We start from the raw sequence: 20444 nt of genomic DNA, 5'->3' as shown, positions 1-20444 counted from the left end.
TCTTGAATCTTTCCGATCAAAATTTATTTAGAGAAAACAAAGAACATAATTTACTTAAAACAGTAAAATGATCTCATGGCACAGAAAGAAGTTAAAACCTTAATAATCCACAGAAAAGCGGCAACTATAGACTTCTACAATTCAAAAAGTTTTGCCATTTTTACCTCTGGAGGCATTGGACGGTTTTGATGTTATATTCTATTTTTAGAAAGTTATGTGTGACGTACCTTTTTGTGGTGTTGATACATTCGTGTGACGCACAGTGGATAATTCTACTGTGCTGTCGTAAATCAATAAGAGGTGTTCGTTGTTATTCTATGGTTTACGTGTTGTAATGTACTATTATATTATTGATTTATGTCTTTCACTGTCCTGAGTGTTTTGTCGTTTTATTTGTATTGTATTCCTGTCACGTAATTTTTTTCATTTTAGCGACATTTTTAACGCTGCTATATAAGCAGGAGGTTTCAACCCGCCAATGTTTTTTTAAAATGTCCTGTACCCAGTCGGGAATATGGCAGTTGTTATCAAATAGTCCGTTTTTACGTATTTTTGTAGCAGTTCAGTGTTTCTGTTTTATGCTGTTTTCGTCTTACAGGCAATGTGTTTCCTTTAGACTTGTTTCAGTTTAATCAATTTATCACTTTTGAACAGCGGTATACTAATATTGCATTTATTTGACAAATAATGTAAAAGAGAATTATGAGGAACTGTTTTAAAATTTTCGAAAGGCACTGTACATGTATACAAAATTTGGTGACTATGTTGAACGAATCTATCCCATCGAACTAGAGATAAAGGATACTACAGATACAGTTAAGTCTGCCTCATATCTTGACTTACATCTAGAAATTGACAATGAGGGTCGGTTGAAAACAAAACTTTACGACAAAAGAGATGATTTCAGCTTCCCATTTCTATGTAGCAACATTCCAGCAGCGCCTGCATACGGAGTATATATCTCCCAATTGATACGATATTCCCGGGCTTGTGTTTCCTATCATGATTTCCTTGATAGAGGATGTCTGCTCACAAGGAAGCCATTAAGCCAAGAGTTCCAAATGGTGAAGGTGAAATTATCCCTTCGTAAATTTTACGGACGCCATCACGAGTTGGTTAACCGTTATGGAATAACCGTTTCACAGATGATATCAGATATGTTCCTTATGTCGTAATTACAATACCCGTCCCTTTTCACGAATGTGACTTACCGAATTAGACTATTTACCGAATTTGTAATAACATAAGCAACACGACGGGTGCCACATGTGGAGCAGGATCTGCTTACCCTTCCGGAGCACATGAGATCACCCCCAGTTTATGGTGGGGTTCGTGTTGCTTAGTTTTTAGTTTTTCTATGTTGTGTCATCTGTACTATTATTTGTCTGTTTGTCTTTTAATTTTTGGTCATGGCGTTGTCAGTTTGTTTTCGATCTATGAATTTGACTGTCCCTCTGGTATCTTTCGTCCCACTTTTGTACATGGCGACAAATACCGTGTGATTCAAACAATGTAAAAATGACTTTGCAAATATGTCTAGTGATTCCATAGAACTATTTATTTCACATTGGGAATATTGTAACATAAAGAATAAGTATTCAGGTGAAAGAGTCCTTGCAAAACCCAATTTATTCAGAGAGTTCAGCAGTAGAGGAGAAAAAGGTTAATTAACTTAACTCAGATCGAAACTACGAAGTTCGTATTGTATACCACAGTCACCTAACCAAAGTATGTAAAATAGGATTTCTAACGTTAAAATGTGCCTTAAAGGTGGTTTTCTATTTAATTGATTTTTCATATTTTTTATGTTATCCTTAAACTGCAATATGCCAATTGTCTTTAATTAACAGCTTTGGTTATATCCAAATAAAACTAAAGTGGCCAGTACTAGTGACCCTAAGTAACTAACTAACTAAATTATGTATTATAGTGACATGTGTTTATCACATAATACAGTGAAAATATAAAATAAAAAAACAATATTTAGAACACCCGATACTTTGGGCCTATAAGTCACTTTTAACATTATTCAGGTAATTGACATTTTAAAGTTCAGTTCTTATGCACAAAATGTATATAAACTTTAGATAAATATCTTTTTATTTACTTGTATTTACATTTTCGGCATTACGATTAGTTCCTGGACGCATTTTTCAGGATTTAAGAATAACGACTAACATTATTTAAGCAACAGACCTACTGTCTAGGCGTTAGCTTATTGCCTAGGATTTAAGAATAACGACTAACATTATTTAAGCGACATACTTACACTCTAAGCGTTAGCTTATTGCCTAGGATTTAAGAATAACAACTAACATTATTTAAGCAACAGACTTACTGTCTAGGCGTTATATTATTGCCAAGGATTTAGGAATAACGACTAACATCATTTAAGCAACAGACTTATTGTATGAGCGTTAAATTGTTGCCTAGGATTTAGGAATAACGACTAACATCATTTTAGCAACTGATTTACTGTCTAGGCGTTAGTTTATTGCCTAGGATTTAGGAATAACGACTAACATTATTTAAGCAACAGACTTACTGTCTATGCGTTAGCTTATTGCCTATGATTTAAGAATAACGACTAACATTATTTAAGCAACAGACTTACTGTCTAGGCGTTAGATTATTGCCTAGGATTTAAGAATAACAACTAACACCATGTAAGCAACAGACTTACTGTCTAGGCGTTATGAATTTGAATGTCCCTCTGGTATCTTTCGCCTCTCTTTTACGCATTAAGTTGTAGATACTTCAAATATGTTAAACACTTTTTGACTATTCATCGGGTGAGGGTTATATATACCAGTACTTAGGATCAAGCATGTATATCTTAAGTTGCAGGTACTTCATATATGTATTTATGTATTTACTTACTGAATACAAATACTTTTTCCCCATCATTCACTTAATTATAATATAATAGTATAGAGTAAACGTCTTGTTATAAGGAAGTTTAAATTAATTTTCCGAAAAATAATGTCTTCCATTTCTTCAACTTGAAACTCAGAGATAGAAAATTACGATAACAGAGCGACATTTTCAATAGCCATCTTCCTCTTTTTGTTTATATCAAACCGAAGAGCTGGACACTTACTAATTAAAAGTGTACATACACTTGTTAAAATTGTACGAGAAAGAAAATTTAACAACACAAACTTAACACTAAGGCTAACTCTCTTTTGGACATTGTACGCACATCTTTTTGCCTTCAAATTAATGCATGTAATCTTATTTTTTTATCATTTCATTTTAAAGTTATATTGTGGAAATATGAATTGGTTGTTCCTGTTTAAAAGAATTAATGTAAAGAAATAAAACTGGAAAACATAATTTAGAGATAGCTTGTATTAATATTATATCATAATTTAGAGATATTTCCTATTTATATTATATCATAATTTACCAGGATATAAAGTACTCACCATTGTAATATAACTTTTGGAATAATCATGTCCATCATTCAAAATCTAATCGTTTCTTAGAACTATGGTTAATAGGTAATTGATAATTAAAATACAGAACAAAACAAAGGAATCATATCTGCAACATGAATAATCTGATACGTGACACTAACATTTCTGAATACAATAATTTACCTTGGACATCTAAAAGAACATTACACTGTCAATAAAACATTTAACATGATAGTCAGTAGTAGAATATTTTATGTATTATGACATTGCAAAGCTTGCGATTTAGTTGCAAAATGTCGAAGAATTTTGTTTAAATGCGAAACATAACTACCTTCACGATGCAATTTTTATTCAATTTGGTATTTTTTCAATTTTATTTCGCTGACTAATACTATAAAAGTATTAATATAAAACATTTTCGTGAATGTTAATTCGATACGTTTGAAGACTTTTGAATGCAGGTCTTTACAATACATGGTATCGTTATCGAAGTCAGTACAGTTCGAGCATACACGAGCGTGACGTATTAACCTAGATATGCAAACAACAAACGACTGAGCAGAGGGTACATTGTTGCTGAGAGATGGGAAAATGACAATAAAAAAATGGAAATCATCAGGTTTATCATAAATTATAGTATAAATTCGTCTATCTGTGTCAATATCGGGTAAAACAAATATCAAGATATGAAGCAGACCTTCTACTTTTCCCTAATATCATACTTACCATGTTTACTGAGATGTAAAAGAGAGACGAAAGATACCAAAGGGACAATCAAACTTAAAGAAAAATAAATTTCAAAATGTAAAAAATGTAAAAAATGTAAGCACTCATTCAGATACAAAGACAGGAATATGACAATTGTTTTCCATTCGTTTGAAGCGTTTGATGTGCTTTTGATTTTGCCATTTGATAAGGGACTTTACGTTTAGAAATTTCCTTGGAGTTTGGTATTTTTATTATTTCATCTTTCAACTATGGGTATCGAGTGACAGGACATCATCAAAATATCGAAATGTGAAATTAAAGAACTTTGCATGTATTCTTTGTTTCTTTATTTCTTTGAAAAGTTCTGTTTAATTCCGCTCCATATGAGTATATAACACATTGTCAAAACCTTTAATAAAATGTATAACAAATGCAGATATTTATTGCAAACTTATGATTTCACGTGCATGGATTCAATAAAAGAATATTTCACGCCAAATATTGTACGATAACATAATGTTTGATCAAAATTACAATTATTCTTAAACAAAGGTGCAGACGATACCAAAAGGGAAAAACGAAATTCATAAATCGTAGATAGACCGATAGAACAATGAAAAAATAGTCGCTTAATTAAATTGGATGGATTTTTTTTTTTTCAATTTCCTACATCTTCAAAAATAGTCGGCTCTCAATCTCACCCAGTTTAGCGAAGTATTCCTTCAGAATTCGCTACATCTCTCATTGTGTATCATTCGTATTACATGTGTCTATTCTATTTTATAGCTATTAATGAGAACTTATTTATTAACTGCAGGGGTTTTGTTCTGCAGAAATTCATATATAATCACTCGTGTTTCCAACCGATATTTCCTAGTTCTCGAAAAAGAAAATCATGGTTTCAAAAAAGGTTTTTATTTTCTATTTGTGTGTTTAAAGTTATTTTTTGTTTAATCATTGCAACATTTGTGAAAAAAAAAATGAAAATATATCCAAATTTATTTTTGTTAACGAGCCGGTCGCATTAAACCTCCAATGCATTTGGCAAATTTCATAATTGCTTTAGGTCTCGTACGTTCTGTTAATATGTACGGAAGGTTAAAGTATCCGCATCTTTAACATGCAGAATAAGTGAAAAATCATCTGCATCCCGAGTTGTCAAACCTTACGCTCTTATATGAAACGTCAAATTAAAAAAAAAAGTTGACATGTTTTGTGTACTTTAATGGCCAAGTTTTACTCTAAAAGAAGTGAAATTGAACTTTTGTTTTCAAAGACAATCCTTTTTACTATCAAAATCTTCATAAATGTACCGATATTGAATTATTGACTTCCCAGACTCTAATTCGGCCATATTCTTCCGTATGCGGTGACCTTAACTACGAGACCTCTCGTTATAACTTCGGCTACTCAACAGCGCCAGTGCAAGGGAAAAACCGTGATGAAAGCATGTAAACACACGTGCTCTTGAAGGTAAATCTAAATAACAGGTTCTCAAAGAACAAATGTAATACAACAAATCATTTAACAACTGTTAAGGAAAAGTTTAATTAACAAATGGGAACGCATGGAAAATATAAAAACAAATGTCATGGCTCTTTCAATTCACTTATCTGTCACGCTTTACACGTGCTCGGTTTTATTGTTTGTCAATGTCACAATCCAGTAGACTTCGGCAACAAACTCGAAAGATAATAAGCTAGCGATAAACAACCACTGAAGGAAATATTGTTTGTCGATAATACGTTATAGATGTGAAATAAATATAAAAAAAACATGCATGCAAGACTAGTTTAGTATATATGCATGCATTGGTTCAATAAATAAAGGCAACAGTAGTATACCGGTGTTCAAAATTCATAAATCGTTTGAGAGAAAACAAACTAAAACCGAGGGAAACACATCAACTGTAAGAGGAAAACAATGGAACAACAGGAACACTGAAGTGCAAAAAAAACAAACGCCAACAACCATAAAAACGAACTATTTGATAACAACTGCCATATTCCTGACTTGGTACAGGACATTTAAAAAAAAATGGTAGGTTGAACCTGGTTTAATGGCATGCCAAAACTTCCGCTTTATGACAATGTTAAAAAAGTATATCGCTAAAATGACAACACTACGTGAAAGAAATACAGCACAATCAAACGCAAGAACATTCATCACAGACAAACGCACAAACAAATGATATAACAGTCGACACAACATGCAAACCACAGAACAACAACGAACATATTCCATCAACGACAAACGCCACAGCATATCAAAAACAGTGACGCACTTACGTAATTAACATGAAATCTCGAACTTTATACAATTATTTCACACTACTCGTCCAAACAGTTTTTATGACAATGATCTTATGGAAAGGCAATTTTATAATTTTTTTGACTACAAACGATAAGACATAACAGATGATTATCCAACCGAAACCATAACAGAAACATAAAAAAAAAAATACATGAATGTTGGATGTATAAAATAACGAGACACGTCGTATAGCAATGCACTTTCACACTCGGAATAACAGTCATATAATATAACAATTATTATAATGGTATTGAAAGGCAGTTTTATAATTATTTGGACAACAAACGATAAGATGTAACACATTATTTAACCAAAACCATAACAGAAACATCAAACATAAGTTTGATAACATTAAAATTTCAAGAAACGCGTTTCATATGACTTTAATATTGGGTCAAATTAAAATGTAGCAATAATTAGTTCTGAAAACAAGAAATAGTAGAAAATGGTATTTGATCACCTTGTAAATATGATCATAGAACAATAAACTTGTTCATTTCTTTCCAAATTGAAATCTGTATGTTTGTGAACTGTAGTTGTATCCATTGATTACAGGAATGGTCAGAATCTTAAAAACAAGAGATGTTTGCAAAAACTGACCATTTAAGTGTGTCAAATGCTTTTCAAAATTAATAAAAGACAAATAAGTTGTAGCTTACGGATGTTCACAAGCCCAAAATTACTTTTAAGATACAAGTTTGCAATGCAATCGCTGGATTTTGTACTTCGGATGTAAATGCATGTACCCTTAAATGGGACAATACTTTTTTGAAATAGGAAAGATTATATTTTCGAAGCTCCTGTATGACATCTGCATCAATCCAAAAAAAAATTTTAACAAGAAGAGGAGCTTGGTTGGTTCCATTAAGAATGTCGTTTGTTTATCAAAAACACATAACCCGACATAACAGATATGCTGTCAATAAAAATCAAGCTTCCTCATTATATAACTTTTCGATGAATGATTTGTTCCCCAACTTTCTATATAATGATCAATGCAACTGCTGGTTGACGTTTCATTCTTGTGTAGATCAACAGCTCAGAAGTCACCCCCTTGTGTCGCATGCACTATCAGTAATACGTCATATGTTGTGGATTCGTTAATGTCTTTTCACCTCACAGAATAATTTAATAATATATTGTCTAATAAAATATCACGTGGTGTGAATCGATTCTGATATTTTTGTCCAAATCGACAGGGCCGGTGAATAACCTCGACAAATTGTACACTCCGGTGGGTAACACTAGTATTCGACGTCAATGAGATTAATATTTGTTCGGTATAATAAAACAGTAACGACTCTATTTGTCGGAAGAAAACCCTCGGGGAAATAACCCTCAGTAGGGTTGATAATTTCTATTATTCTCCTCCTAAGAAAGCCGTAACTGCATATCATATTGAAATCCACGTTTGTGCTTAAAGAAACACTTGATATACCTATCAACGAAGCTTAACATATTCATTTTACCCAGTATTAAAAATCGTCGATTGCCCTATCCACGAAAACCACGTATGTTGTTAACCTACAAATATTGATGAAGCTACGGTGTTGTAAACTTGATGTTCAAAATTTTTAAGCATCATTCGAAATACATAATTTGTTTTTACTTCAAGTCATAATTTGGCATTTCTTTAATTTGAAACTAGAGGTTTTCCCTGCTGCTAAACTTCCTAGTTGACTTAAACTCTTAACTGTTTTGATGCAAGCGCCACTAATGAGTATGTACTAACATTTTTCGGGTATCTTTGATGACTTATTTTTGCCAACCGGTCTTTGTGTTAAAGTACTGAAGCCAATTTTATTTTTATGGCTTAGATATTTAGTAACAGTTCTCTCCAAATAAGTTACAATCGAAAGGAAATACCTATTTTTCCAAATCATTAAAGATTTAGTTATTGAAAAATTACTTGTTAAAGTTTGTAAATATTCTCTACAGTCACCCAGAAGATCAACTAACCTAGCAGTAACGGGCAATACCCTCTTTAGGTTATTCATAATAAGTCTATATTTTGGGTCAGACTATCAGAACAAAATAAATTCCTCAATAAAAAGGCATCTGGAGAGTTTAACAAATGTAACTGGTTGAGTAACACCTATACATTATTTGAAAATTTTAATTTTACACCAGAATATTTGTTAAATCACAAATTCTATATAAAGTCAATTGGTCCGAGAACACAGTTATCGTCCTTAGATTTTCGTTGTCTACAAATATAGTCCCTAGTGTGGACAGTGTATAACTTGCAAATTTTTTTCATACACTTTCCAAATTTATTTCTTTATATTTTATGCATGCAATAATAAGTAAAGGGATGAAATTACATGTTAAAAAGGTTTGGGTGCTGAATCTTTATGTTAAGTAGTGATTTGGTCCAGTTCAAAAAGGACAAAAACTAGTATGTCTGAAGCTGTCAACCTGAATTTTAGACCCCCTTAACATAGAATTGTCAATATTTTGAGTTAGAGATGGTAGACTTTTCTACAATTTTGATATTATTTGTCCCAATAGTAGTATACTAAACTGTACAAATCTTTTTGAGATAGAGCAGGTGCGATTTTTTTAATTTGAATTTATTGTCTAAAAGAAATGCACTACGAAATAACTGTGTTCTGGGGCCTAAGAGATGAATTCAGGAAATGTAGATTCTGTACTTTGGCAACTTCCCTGAATGGTTTACTGGTTTCAATTTGTCAAACTCAATAAAAGTAAAGGATTTAAATCTTTATTTGAAAGAAATTCTGTTAAAATGTCCCATTTTGGCATTATACGACTTAAATATGCATTTTAACGCAGTTTCCATTTTCAAGTCTAAGAGGCATGCTGACTTTCTATCTGACAGCTTTTCATGCTTTGATATTTGTGTTTCTGTGATTTATTCCAATTCTATTAACCATTTGTGAACTCTGAATATAGAGAAAAGTAGATTATCACAGAAAAAAAATGTCCAAAATGTGTTGTATTTGGGCCCTGGTCGAACGGCCTGTTTGATGTATGTGAAATGTGAAGAGCTTTGTGCATAAAATTTGTAGTCCATCATAAATATTTCACTAAATCTGTAAAAAAAAGCACTTGACACTGATCTGTGCACCTCATCCATTTCATATACTACCTTTATTGTCTTCTGTAGGATAGCATGTGGTTCAAATATATGCCAGTTGAGACTAAAACTACATGCAAGTTTTCCATTGAAAAGTGAAAAAACTGTGCATCAGACCATACTGTCTGCAAACAAAAATTGAATGCAAGAGTCCTTTTGCAATTAGACTTCTTGTATCATGACATCTTAGCATAGAAATGAGAAAAAAGTAACACATTTTCATTTCTTATAGCTTCTGTATGCAATTTTATATGTAAATATGTGCTACGGCCTAAATTGACTCTAAATAATGTTCAGTCTTACAAGGCCTAAGACCATTTTATACTCATGTGGTATGCTTTTTGTATCTTTTCTTTCCGTTTAAAGTACATTTAATATATATATGCAAGAATAATGTATGGTAAAACAACTTCAAAAACTTTAAATTGGTTGAAAAAAATGCATGTTTATGAAAGGCTCCCCTTAATTTTGAAAATCTCAATTTTCAGGCACAGGCTCATATAAATTTAACTTTTGAATAATTGTAATAAATCTGATAAATCAAATGAGTGTTCAGTTGTTTGTAATACTTAATATATTATATTTAAGAGCATTTAAAAAGCAAATTTTTGCAATATTTAAATTTTTCAAGCCTAAATCTTGATAGTTGAAATTATTTGATATTAAAATAGCCATTGTTTCTTTGATATATATCCTATGGCCATGAAACTTAGCCAACTATCTTATAATTCCCTAAGCTTAGGTCATGCACAGTTTTATTAGTATTGGACCAGTCTTTCTATACTATTAGGTCCGAGGACACAGTTATCGTCCTTAGATTTTCGATGTCTACAAATATAGTCCCTAGTGTGGACAGTGTATAACTTGCAAATTTTTTTCATACACTTTCCAAATTTTTTTCTTTATATTTTATGCATGACATATTAAGTAATGGGATGAAATTGCATGTTGAAAAAGTTTGGGCGCTGAATCGTTATGTTAAGTAGTGATTTGGTCCAGTTCAAAAAGGTCAAAAACTAGTATGTCTGATGCTGTCAAACTGAATTTTAGACTCCCTTAACATAGAATTGTCAATATTTTGAGTTAGAGCTTGTAGACTTTTCTATAATTTTTATATTAATTGTTCCAATAATAGTTCACTACAGTGTAAAAATCTTTTTGAGAAAGAGCAGGTGCGATTTTTTTAATTCGAATTTATTGTCTAAATGAAATGCACTACGAGATAATTGTGTTCTCGGGCCAATTAATAGAAAAAGACTCAGAATTAAATATGATTAGTTTGGTTATATCAATTAAAATAATGACAAACCTGGCATTGTGAAAGGAAATAAATTAAGAAGTTATACATGTTATAGGTTGTTTTTAAATGATATTGGTTTTGAAAAATATTTCACAGTTTATTATTCTATTGTGCTGTATTTGTGTTTTGTCGTTAATCAATTTAATTTAAGGTGTTCGTTCATATTCTGTGGTTTACATGTTGAAATGGACTATTATATTATTTATTTATGTATTTCTCTGTCCTGAATGTTCTTGCATTTATTTGTACTGTATTCCTGTCACGTAATGTTGTCATTTTAGCGGTATTTTTAACATTGTCATATAAGCGGGAGGATTGGCTAGCCATAAAACCAGGTTCAGCCCACCATTTTTTCTTAAAATGTCCTGTATCAAGTCAGGAATATGGCAGTTGCTATAACATAGTCCGTTTTTATGTATGTTGGCGTTTTGTTTTGTAGCAGTTCAGTGTTTCTGTTGTTCCGTTTTGTTTCCTCTTATAGTTGATGTGTTTCTCTCAATTTTGGTTTGTGACCTGGATTTGTTTCAGTTAAATCGATTAATGACTATTGAAAAGCGGTATATTATTATAGTCTTTTTCTATTAAAAAAAAATGTAAAAAAATTAATTAGTTAACCAAATTTGGAATCATTGCTCATTGACTTGAAATAGAAAAGGGAAGACACAACGGAATACCTTTAAACAACATATTTTGTAAATTACGTTACAATGACATTGTGGAGGGTGAAGTTCATGACTTCTTCGATGTCCGTCGCATAAAACTAAAAGGGTCCGGTTTCATTTTAGTTCTATCATCCTAATTTGCTGACAAATCAATAATTTGTTGGTTGATGTCGAAGGAAAAATCAATAGATAATTTATAGATAGTGTAACTAAGATTAGAAATGTAAACTTAAGTGATAGGTCATGAGTGACCCACCAGATCTTTCTTAAGTAGTACAACGGTACTGACTGTGTTCACTCACTCATTATCTTTGGGAATACACTGTTTGTATTGTCTCCCTTTTAACATATAGTGATACATTTTGGTTTATTGTAATTTTAAATGAAAAAAACATCACAATTATTTGTATACTTTGATTAAACTGTAATTGTTCTGCTCCTCAAGAGGTCTGACATACAACAATTGTTATTGTTGTTACCATCAAAACAGTTTTCGGAAAAGATTTAACACACATACTTAATGTGTATGTTTATTTTACAGATAGAAGATGGCAAGTCGGCAGCTAAATCAGGTAGGTTTTACTCAGATGAGAGACATCTTATTATTCGTATTTGTTATAAAGCGTTATCCTTTTTCATTAAAATAAAAATTAGTCATATCGTATTCCGAATTCAGGTTTTGACGTAACATCAGTTTTATTACAATTTACTAGAGTTTATACACCTATTCAATATATCTCATTTATAAAGTGTCGTGTTCATTCCATAACATTATGTTCGCTGCTTCCTATTATCGTTATTGTTATTTTACATACTATTAAACAGAGTATCATGGTCAAATATAATTAATTTCATGATCCTTTCAACATGTTGTTGAATGCTGTTCAAATGATTACTCTGCTTTGTGTATTTTGTAAACATTTGAAATGCATGGTTGCCTTAATCACAACATTTTTTTGTTTAAAGCTTAGTTAACGCAAGTGTTTGAAGAAACAGGTTTTACGTTTATGTTACAAAGATGTGGACCATTACAACTTTTCAAGCATTATTAGTCCTAGTTAGATTTTGAGATGTTCATACTTATCACCACTCCTAACAATTAATTTCTTCACATTATTGTAATTTGAAACAAATCAGATTGGCTATATTTCTATCGTATTAACGAAACATGTGCCAATCAATCCTGACCGTTTGAACTACCAGTGAAGGTCATTAGAATGTATTGCATGTTTGAATGTATGGCTTATTACATGGATTGGTACCTGTCAAATATGTTCTAGTGAATACTTTCGTTACAAAGTAGTTAGTGAACAGAATGGCTTGTAGAGATAACAATGTGGTTACACATGTGATGTATGTCAGTGATTAAGTACGTATACAGCCTTTACGATATTTGGATTTGAGCGTTCCTGACGAAGGTAAATTCAGAAAAGCGTTTCAGATCCATCCCATTTTTATAATGCTACTTTAAATGTTAATTGATACGATATTCATGATTTTCTTGATAGAGGGTTGCTGCTCTTAAGGAAGCTTTTAAACCAAGAGTTCCAAACAGTGAAGTTGAAATCATCCCTTCGTAAATTTTACGGACGCCATCACGACTTGGTTGACCGTTATGGAATATCCGTTTCACAGATGATAGCGGATATGTTCCTAATGTCGTAACTACAATCCCGTTCCCTTTTCACGAATATGACCTACCGAATTAGACTGTTTACCGGGTTTGTACTAACATGAGCAACACAACGGGTGTCACATGTGGAGCAGAATCTGCTTACCCTTCCGGATCACCTGAGTTCACCCCCAGTTTTTGGTAGGGTTCGTGTTGCTTATTCTTTATTTTTCTATGTTGTGTTTTGTGTACTATTGTTTGTCTGTTTGTCTTTTTCTTTTTTAACCATGGTGTTGTCAGATTTTGTTCGATTTATGAATTTGAATGTCCCTCTGGTATCTTTTGCCCCTCTTTGAAAGTATTTTGTGAACATTTGACAGTCTCAAAAGTACAATCCTAATTTTTGAATTGGGGTAGTTCTTAAAGTGTTCTGATTTGATTGAAAACCACGTCACGAACACCGCAACAAGTGTTGTTTCAAACTTTTTATCAACCTAATTATGTAAATCATAAATTTTCTGACAATTTTCAAAGGTTATGATTAAAACCGAATGTGACTCATCACTAGGCTATACATGGTGAGACAAACACCGGGTGTCACATGTTAATTAGATGCATGTTGTCCATTCAGACTATTTGATGTAACTTAACGTTTTTAATTAATTTCACTTCACTTCTTTGTCTAATATTATGTTTTATTTTATTTGTCAGTTTATTGGTTGTATATTTTGGATAGCGTGTTACATTTGAATAAATTGTTACGGAGACGATTTGAATTCTGCAATGGAATAAAAGTTCATATAAAGTTTGACAGTTTTGGACTTGAAGTTCGACGACAATGTTATACCAATAGCATTATTATATCCATAACATATAACTAACTCGAATGTTTGCTAATAACTACGTTTTAATCCAATATTTACAATATCTACAATCATTTCGTATTACAATTTCACAACATTGTTTTCTATGTTAACTTATTGCATGATAAAGACGAACTGTTTACGTCTGCAACATTGGACATAAAATTTTAGACTCATTTAACCTGATTCCGAGAGATGATCAAAACAAAGTAATTAAATCACCACAGCTGCATTGCAGACGACTATTATTTAAACTCTAAATGACTAGGCTGACCTACTGATGGTGTCATAAAATTTAGAAATCCCGTTAAGATTAACGATTAACTTTCTACACTGAAATAAACTCTTTGGAAAATACTGTTATCATTAACTAAATTAAGCAGACGAAAGTGTAACTTTATTTCAACATAATTGTATTGAAAATTAACGATTGAAATAAACTTGCAAAAATGTAAGTGCAATTAATAAAAACGATTTCTACTCTATTCAAAAATTATAACTAAAAAAAAAAAAAAACAATCATACTAATAAAACCTAAAAACTATTGTCTTCAATCCATAAATGAATGTAGAGATTTTAACTGAATTTACAAATTGTATACTGACATGGAATTTATTTGTAAGACTTTTCATTAAAAAAAAAGCAATATCATATTATCTCAAGCAAAATATATATCATAATACAAAAAAAACCATTGATTTTATCGATTGAAAATTAATACAAATCTTCTAGAAAAGGAATATAACCCACATAATTGATCACGAAGATTTCATTGTCATTTAAACCATTTCCAGTTGTCTGTTGTAATATATGTTGAATATTAAACCCAGATAAAAATGTCCGTTCTAGCTTTAATTGTTCGAAAGAATTGAGAATAGAAACGGGGAATGTGTCAAAGATACAACAACCGGACCATAGAACAGAAAACAGACCAAGGTCACCATGGGGTCTTCAACGCAGCGAGTTACGCAACACTTAACTGCGAAATATATAAAAGATACATAAATGTCCATAACGTGTCCTGTTTTAGGTATACAATGCTTGAGTGATCACTTCTTTTAAACAAATATTTATCTTTATTATTTTTTACTCAGAATATTTGAATTTTGAATAACCAATATGCTCCTTACTTCACATATGCAGTTAAACGAGTATTTCTTCCTTCCTGTTCATTACGTAATTGGCAATTTTACATGTGAAAATCCAGATTCTACAATACGCATCATTTTTCTTAATACGTTTGTTTAGCCTTACCTGACTTTATATCTAATTGCAGCAATTATCAGCTGTTTATCAATTAAATCAAACGCTATCCAAGCATTGGCAGTTAGTCAGGTCATTTATGTCTTCTTTGATTCTATAAAGGTTACATCCCAAACGTTCAGTTTTGGGAAATACAAATAGATTATTTTGGCTTTTTTTACATATGTTTTAAAATAACGAGTTCCCCCAACTTTGAAAACTAATACTTCTGATACTGCCCTAATAATAAATTTAATTTATTTAAAAATACAGGTTTCAACGTGAATCGGACAATCACTTAATTAATTAAGATCAACATCATCACATTTATGACATTTTTAAAAAACATAATAGAGCGTTCAAACAAATTGTTTAAAATCTTTTGTTGGGCTTTTTTTTATTGCAAATGATAAGATTAATGATTAGATATATCACTTTTTATTTGGATATTTTTATTCTTCATTTGTATTCCTGTCTTTATGATTTCTCTCACAGGACGGTGAAGGGAAGGGTTTGCTTATTAATCCCAATTATCTCAGGTCACTATCAGTTTCTGTTGGATTTTGTGTTGCTTAACCTTTAGTTTTCTTTGTAGTGTTGTGTAGCCTTGTTTTTCTTTCCATAGTTTTCCTTTGTTTTGCCATAGCGTTGTCAGTTTCTCTTTGACTTACAAAAATGTATTAGTTTTGAATGTCATGTTGTTTAATGACTACTCTTTATATAAACTACATTTTTGATGATCAGCAGCCTTTGTATATTTTGAACCTCGTTCAACTGCTGTTGCCGTTATTTGTCATAGTGAAGATAAAATAAACATTAATAACACGCGTTGATATAATTTCAAATGGATATTCTGTTTTTATATCATTTAAAAAATGATATTGTAGCACACTTGTCGGACGTTGTGTTTACTCTAATCATTGACTTTAATGCATATGCAGCAAACGTAAGACATATCTCAAACAAATGAAAGATTGTGAATTGGAAACCAATTGATGTACAGGTGAATTGTTTGAAATTTAATAGGAATTTTGTTTGCGAGTAAATACTGTTTTACTCTGAACATCTCTAGTGTGTACAAAACTTTAAGGATAAAGTATGAAATGCTAAATCTGTCAAGCTGAAAATAAATGCTCTACGTTTAGGTAGTCTATACTATTTATTAGAAAGACCAGTAAAAATATCGGCAAATATTGCATTTGTATTAACAAAGATAGAAACAAAATACATTTGATACTATTGTTCAAAAACAATTGTTCTGAATTAAGAATACTGGTTAAATGGAATATACCTGTTTTTTTTTCTAACAGGCTCTCCGTGACGCGGCTAAAGCCGGAGATTTAGAAAAGGTCAGGAATTATCTTGCCTCTGGTGCTGAAATTAACGCTGGACACTGGGTGAGCATAATATCAAAGACAGCTGAATAAATCAAATAAACTGTATTGCACGATAACAAGATAACAAGCAATTGACAAATAATGAAAATAGAATTAATCTCCATTCTTCCCATTAATTCATCTATACTTCTAGTTTTTTTTTTTAAATTTCGATGTTCTTGTGATCAAATGGTGATTGAATATAATAACGGTCATGACTTGCAACAGTCGCTTGCGAGCGTAAATGGGGTATAGAAACAAATTTTAATTGAGTTAAGTCTTCCAATTGATATTTTATAGTGTGTCTTCCTTTGTTGTGATATTATACTATTGTTTCAGAAAAGGGAGAAGGTTTGACACCATTAAAACGTTTAATCCTGCAGCAAATGTTTGCACCTGTTCTAAGTCAGGAATCTGATGTACAGTAGTTGTCGTCTGTTTATGTAGTTCATACGTGTTTCTCGTTTCTCGTTTTTATATAGATTAGACCGTTGGTTTTCCCGTTTGAATGGTTTTACACTAGTAATTTTTGGGCCCTTCATAGCTTGCTGTTTAATGTGAGCCAATACTCCGTGTTGAAGGCCGTACCTTGACCTATAATGGTTTACTTTTATAAATTGTTACTTGGATGGAGAGTTGTCTCATTGGCACTCATACCACATCTTCCTATATATATTTAGTTAATTCAGAATAGCAACACAATTGTTCTTATTGTTTCTCTATTTTTTAAGAATCAATATTGACTGAGTTTTCTGTAACTAACTGGTTACTACACAAACATTAATGTCAAATGAAGGAGTTGGATTTTACTGCGTTCTCCTCAATGACCATAAGTATTCGTCACCCACAATGTTTTTTTTTTTATATATCCTAGTCGATTTTACTATCAACTGCAGGAATCTTTTTATTGGCGCTTTTGTAATATATATTCGTATTTTTGTTTGAATTTTCAGTCAGTTGTGTTATATGTCTGTGATGTATGTCTACACAGTCGTGCTGGATCTCAATTATTGTCACATTAACCAAATATGTATGTTTGGGGTGCTCACTCAATTTTGTCAATATAATGCAACTGTTAACAACTGTCATACAATAAGGATGTTTGCCACCAATAAAACTTGAGTTAACCCACAATTTTCCTAAGAACATGCTTGTACCAAGTCAGGAATATGACAATTGTTTTTTTTTTCACTCGTTTCGTTTGTTGATTGCGTTTGATTTTGTCATTTTTATGTGTTTTCCCCTTTTTGAATTTACCTTTAAGTTCGGATTTGTTTCTATACTTTTTCTCTACATATTATTAGTAACATAGTGTGCTAGTGACCTAATACGATATATATGGGGTCAGTAAATTCCATATGGGTGAGAGCGAAGCTCGAATCCCCATATGGAATTTAATGACCCCATATATATCGTATTAGGTCACTAGCACACTATGTAACGAATTTATCTTACCGACTATCTTAACATTTGGTATTTAGACTAGTGGCCTTTCAAAGTGATCAAGTCGTCAATGCCGTTAGTATTAAGAACCTACTTACATTGGTCTATAAAAAACAAATGCTAACAATAATAACTTGCTAGTTTTTTTAAATGTGTTTTAAGAATTCATTTCAATCGTTCATCATCAATTTTCGTTTTTAAGATTTTTCCTCAATACCGTATTGTTTAAATAAAGGGACGTAACTCCACTACTAACCGTGTATTGAAATAAGCCCCGCCTACTGACCTAATATGGAAAAACACGGTCTCCACGCGGTTGCTTTTAACCAATCATGTTACTAGAAATGTATAGGAGGTAAGATAAATTGTGTTACTTAAAAAAAAACGTTATTCTTCAACCCGATGTTTTTAATGCGTATTGATTAGGTTTTATCAATTTGTTGGAAGATGCAGAAATGAGAAAAATGTACCTTCTTTATTTGGTGGTAATGAGGTATAAAGATGTTTGTGTTTATTTTATTTTGAATAATGTAATGTGACTTATTTTATCGTCCGGTGATAGGCTCTTTTCATTTCATAGAATGTATTGTTATGATGGATAGATTATATAAGAAATTAATGTGAATTGCTACCATTCCTAGCTACGTTGTTAACATCAAAGTTTATCGATCAGAGTATACTCTACGTAGTGATCAGTGATTTGTAAAGCTTTTCCATTGATCTGACAGTTTGATTCCCATAAATCTAGAACGACAGGCCCAACAATTTCGTAATGAACCACCCCCAAGGGTGACTGGGGAATAGAAGTATGGTCACCATTGGTCTTCCTCCGACCGGCAGTAAAACCCGTGCTAAAGTGGGGCGTCCGTTTGGCTGTGCGGGATGTACAAATTTGCAGCCACGTCCGGTCAGAATGGGGACGTTAAATCCGATGCCTCGTGTAAAGAGAGTACCACGCTCTTTGCACGTTAAGAACCCTTGCAACAACTCTTTGAGGGGTCCGTAGGTGGCCTGTTGCAAGGCTAAATTTCTGTCCCTATCCAATATACCCTCATTTCCCGTGGCAGTCTAAATTTCTCCGACCATAATCCCTTAATCTATTACAGAACCTACCTATTGTATTTATTGTGAACTTGTTCTCGTCCTGAATATGCATGAAATATTTGCCACTGGACGTTAAGCAACCAACAATCAATCAATCGTAATGAACCACAACACAAGTTAAGGGAAGATAAACATGAGTGCACCTGCTGAAACGTCTAGCTGCTGTTATCATCCCTATTAAATTTAAAAGTCTATGAAAATGTTTACAACAGGTACGATAAGCAATGGTCATTGGTAATGAGGTCATGGTCTGGTCAACACTACCACATTGACATATACACCTTTTAATGTTCCAATACAAGAAATATAGTCGGCCTATAGCTAATATTATTAGAGCGAAACAGACATTCAAAACCAGGAACATTTTATATTAATCCATGGACCATAAAAATGAGGTCAAGTTAAGATGGACATGTAACTTTACAATCATATACAACATATAGCGTACGAACTGTTGCTAGTAATTTCTGAAATAGGCATTATTGTTTCAGAAAAAGGGTGAAGGTTTGGTACCATTAAAACGTTAAAACCCGCTGCATTTGTTTGCACCTGTCCTAAGTCAGGAATCTTATGTTTAGTAGTTGTCGTTTGTTGATGTGGTTCATAAGTGTTTCTCGTTTCTCGTTTTTTATATAGATTAGACCGTTGGTTTTCCCGTTTGAATGGTTTTACACTAGTAATTTTTGGGGCCTTTTATAGCTTACTGTTCGGTGTGAGCCAAGGATTCGTGTTGAAGACCGTACTTTGACCTATAAAGGTTTACTTTTATAAATTTTGACTTGGATGGAGAGTTGTCTCATTGGCACTCATACCACATCTTCTTATATCTATACACAATAAAAAATAAATATTAACCACTGAACCATGACAAAGAGGTCAAGGTAAGATGAACCATGGTAGACGGATAGGCAAACTTCAATGTCATTTGAGGGAACTAAATAATCCACCATTTTCTACATAAGAAAATGCCTGTACCAAGTCAGGAATATGACAGTTGGTATCCATTCGTTTAATGTGTTTGAGCTTTTTACCATTTGATTATGGACTTTCCGTTTTTGAATTTTCCTCGGAGTTCAGTTCAGTTTTAATGTTTACATCGTTTGACCTAAGCTGGGTGCATTATAAGACATTTAACCAAGTGTCATGGAAATATGATTAAATTTCATTTCAGTTCGGTATTTTTTTTAAATTTTACATTTTAAATCGTTTTCCAACAATCAAGCAATACTTACATTCGAAATGTTAATTCCTTATATTAAGTATAATGCTTTATGAGTTCATTGAAACAGATTCCTCTGTTGA

At 32.1% G+C, this 20444-nt stretch overlaps 1 protein-coding gene across 1 annotated transcript in view; it reads left to right on the top strand.

Moving 5' to 3' along the window:
• LOC127705347 (putative ankyrin repeat protein RBE_0317) overlaps positions 1 to 20444 on the top strand; it is a 72878-nt gene that overhangs the window by 16992 nt on the left and 35442 nt on the right. The window contains exons 3-4 of the mRNA XM_052209657.1: positions 12044 to 12074; positions 16530 to 16616. Of these exons, the coding sequence (XP_052065617.1) occupies positions 12051 to 12074; positions 16530 to 16616 (111 nt within the window). The 5' untranslated portion in view covers positions 12044 to 12050. The remainder of the gene's footprint in view (positions 1 to 12043; positions 12075 to 16529; positions 16617 to 20444) is intronic.

Source organism: Mytilus californianus, unplaced genomic scaffold (assembly GCF_021869535.1).
Source record: "Mytilus californianus isolate M0D057914Y unplaced genomic scaffold, xbMytCali1.0.p SCAF_6, whole genome shotgun sequence".
Lineage (NCBI taxonomy): Eukaryota > Metazoa > Mollusca > Bivalvia > Mytilida > Mytilidae > Mytilus > Mytilus californianus.
The sequence above is the reverse complement of the archived record's forward strand: the minus strand, read 5'-3'. Positions and strand labels throughout refer to the sequence as shown.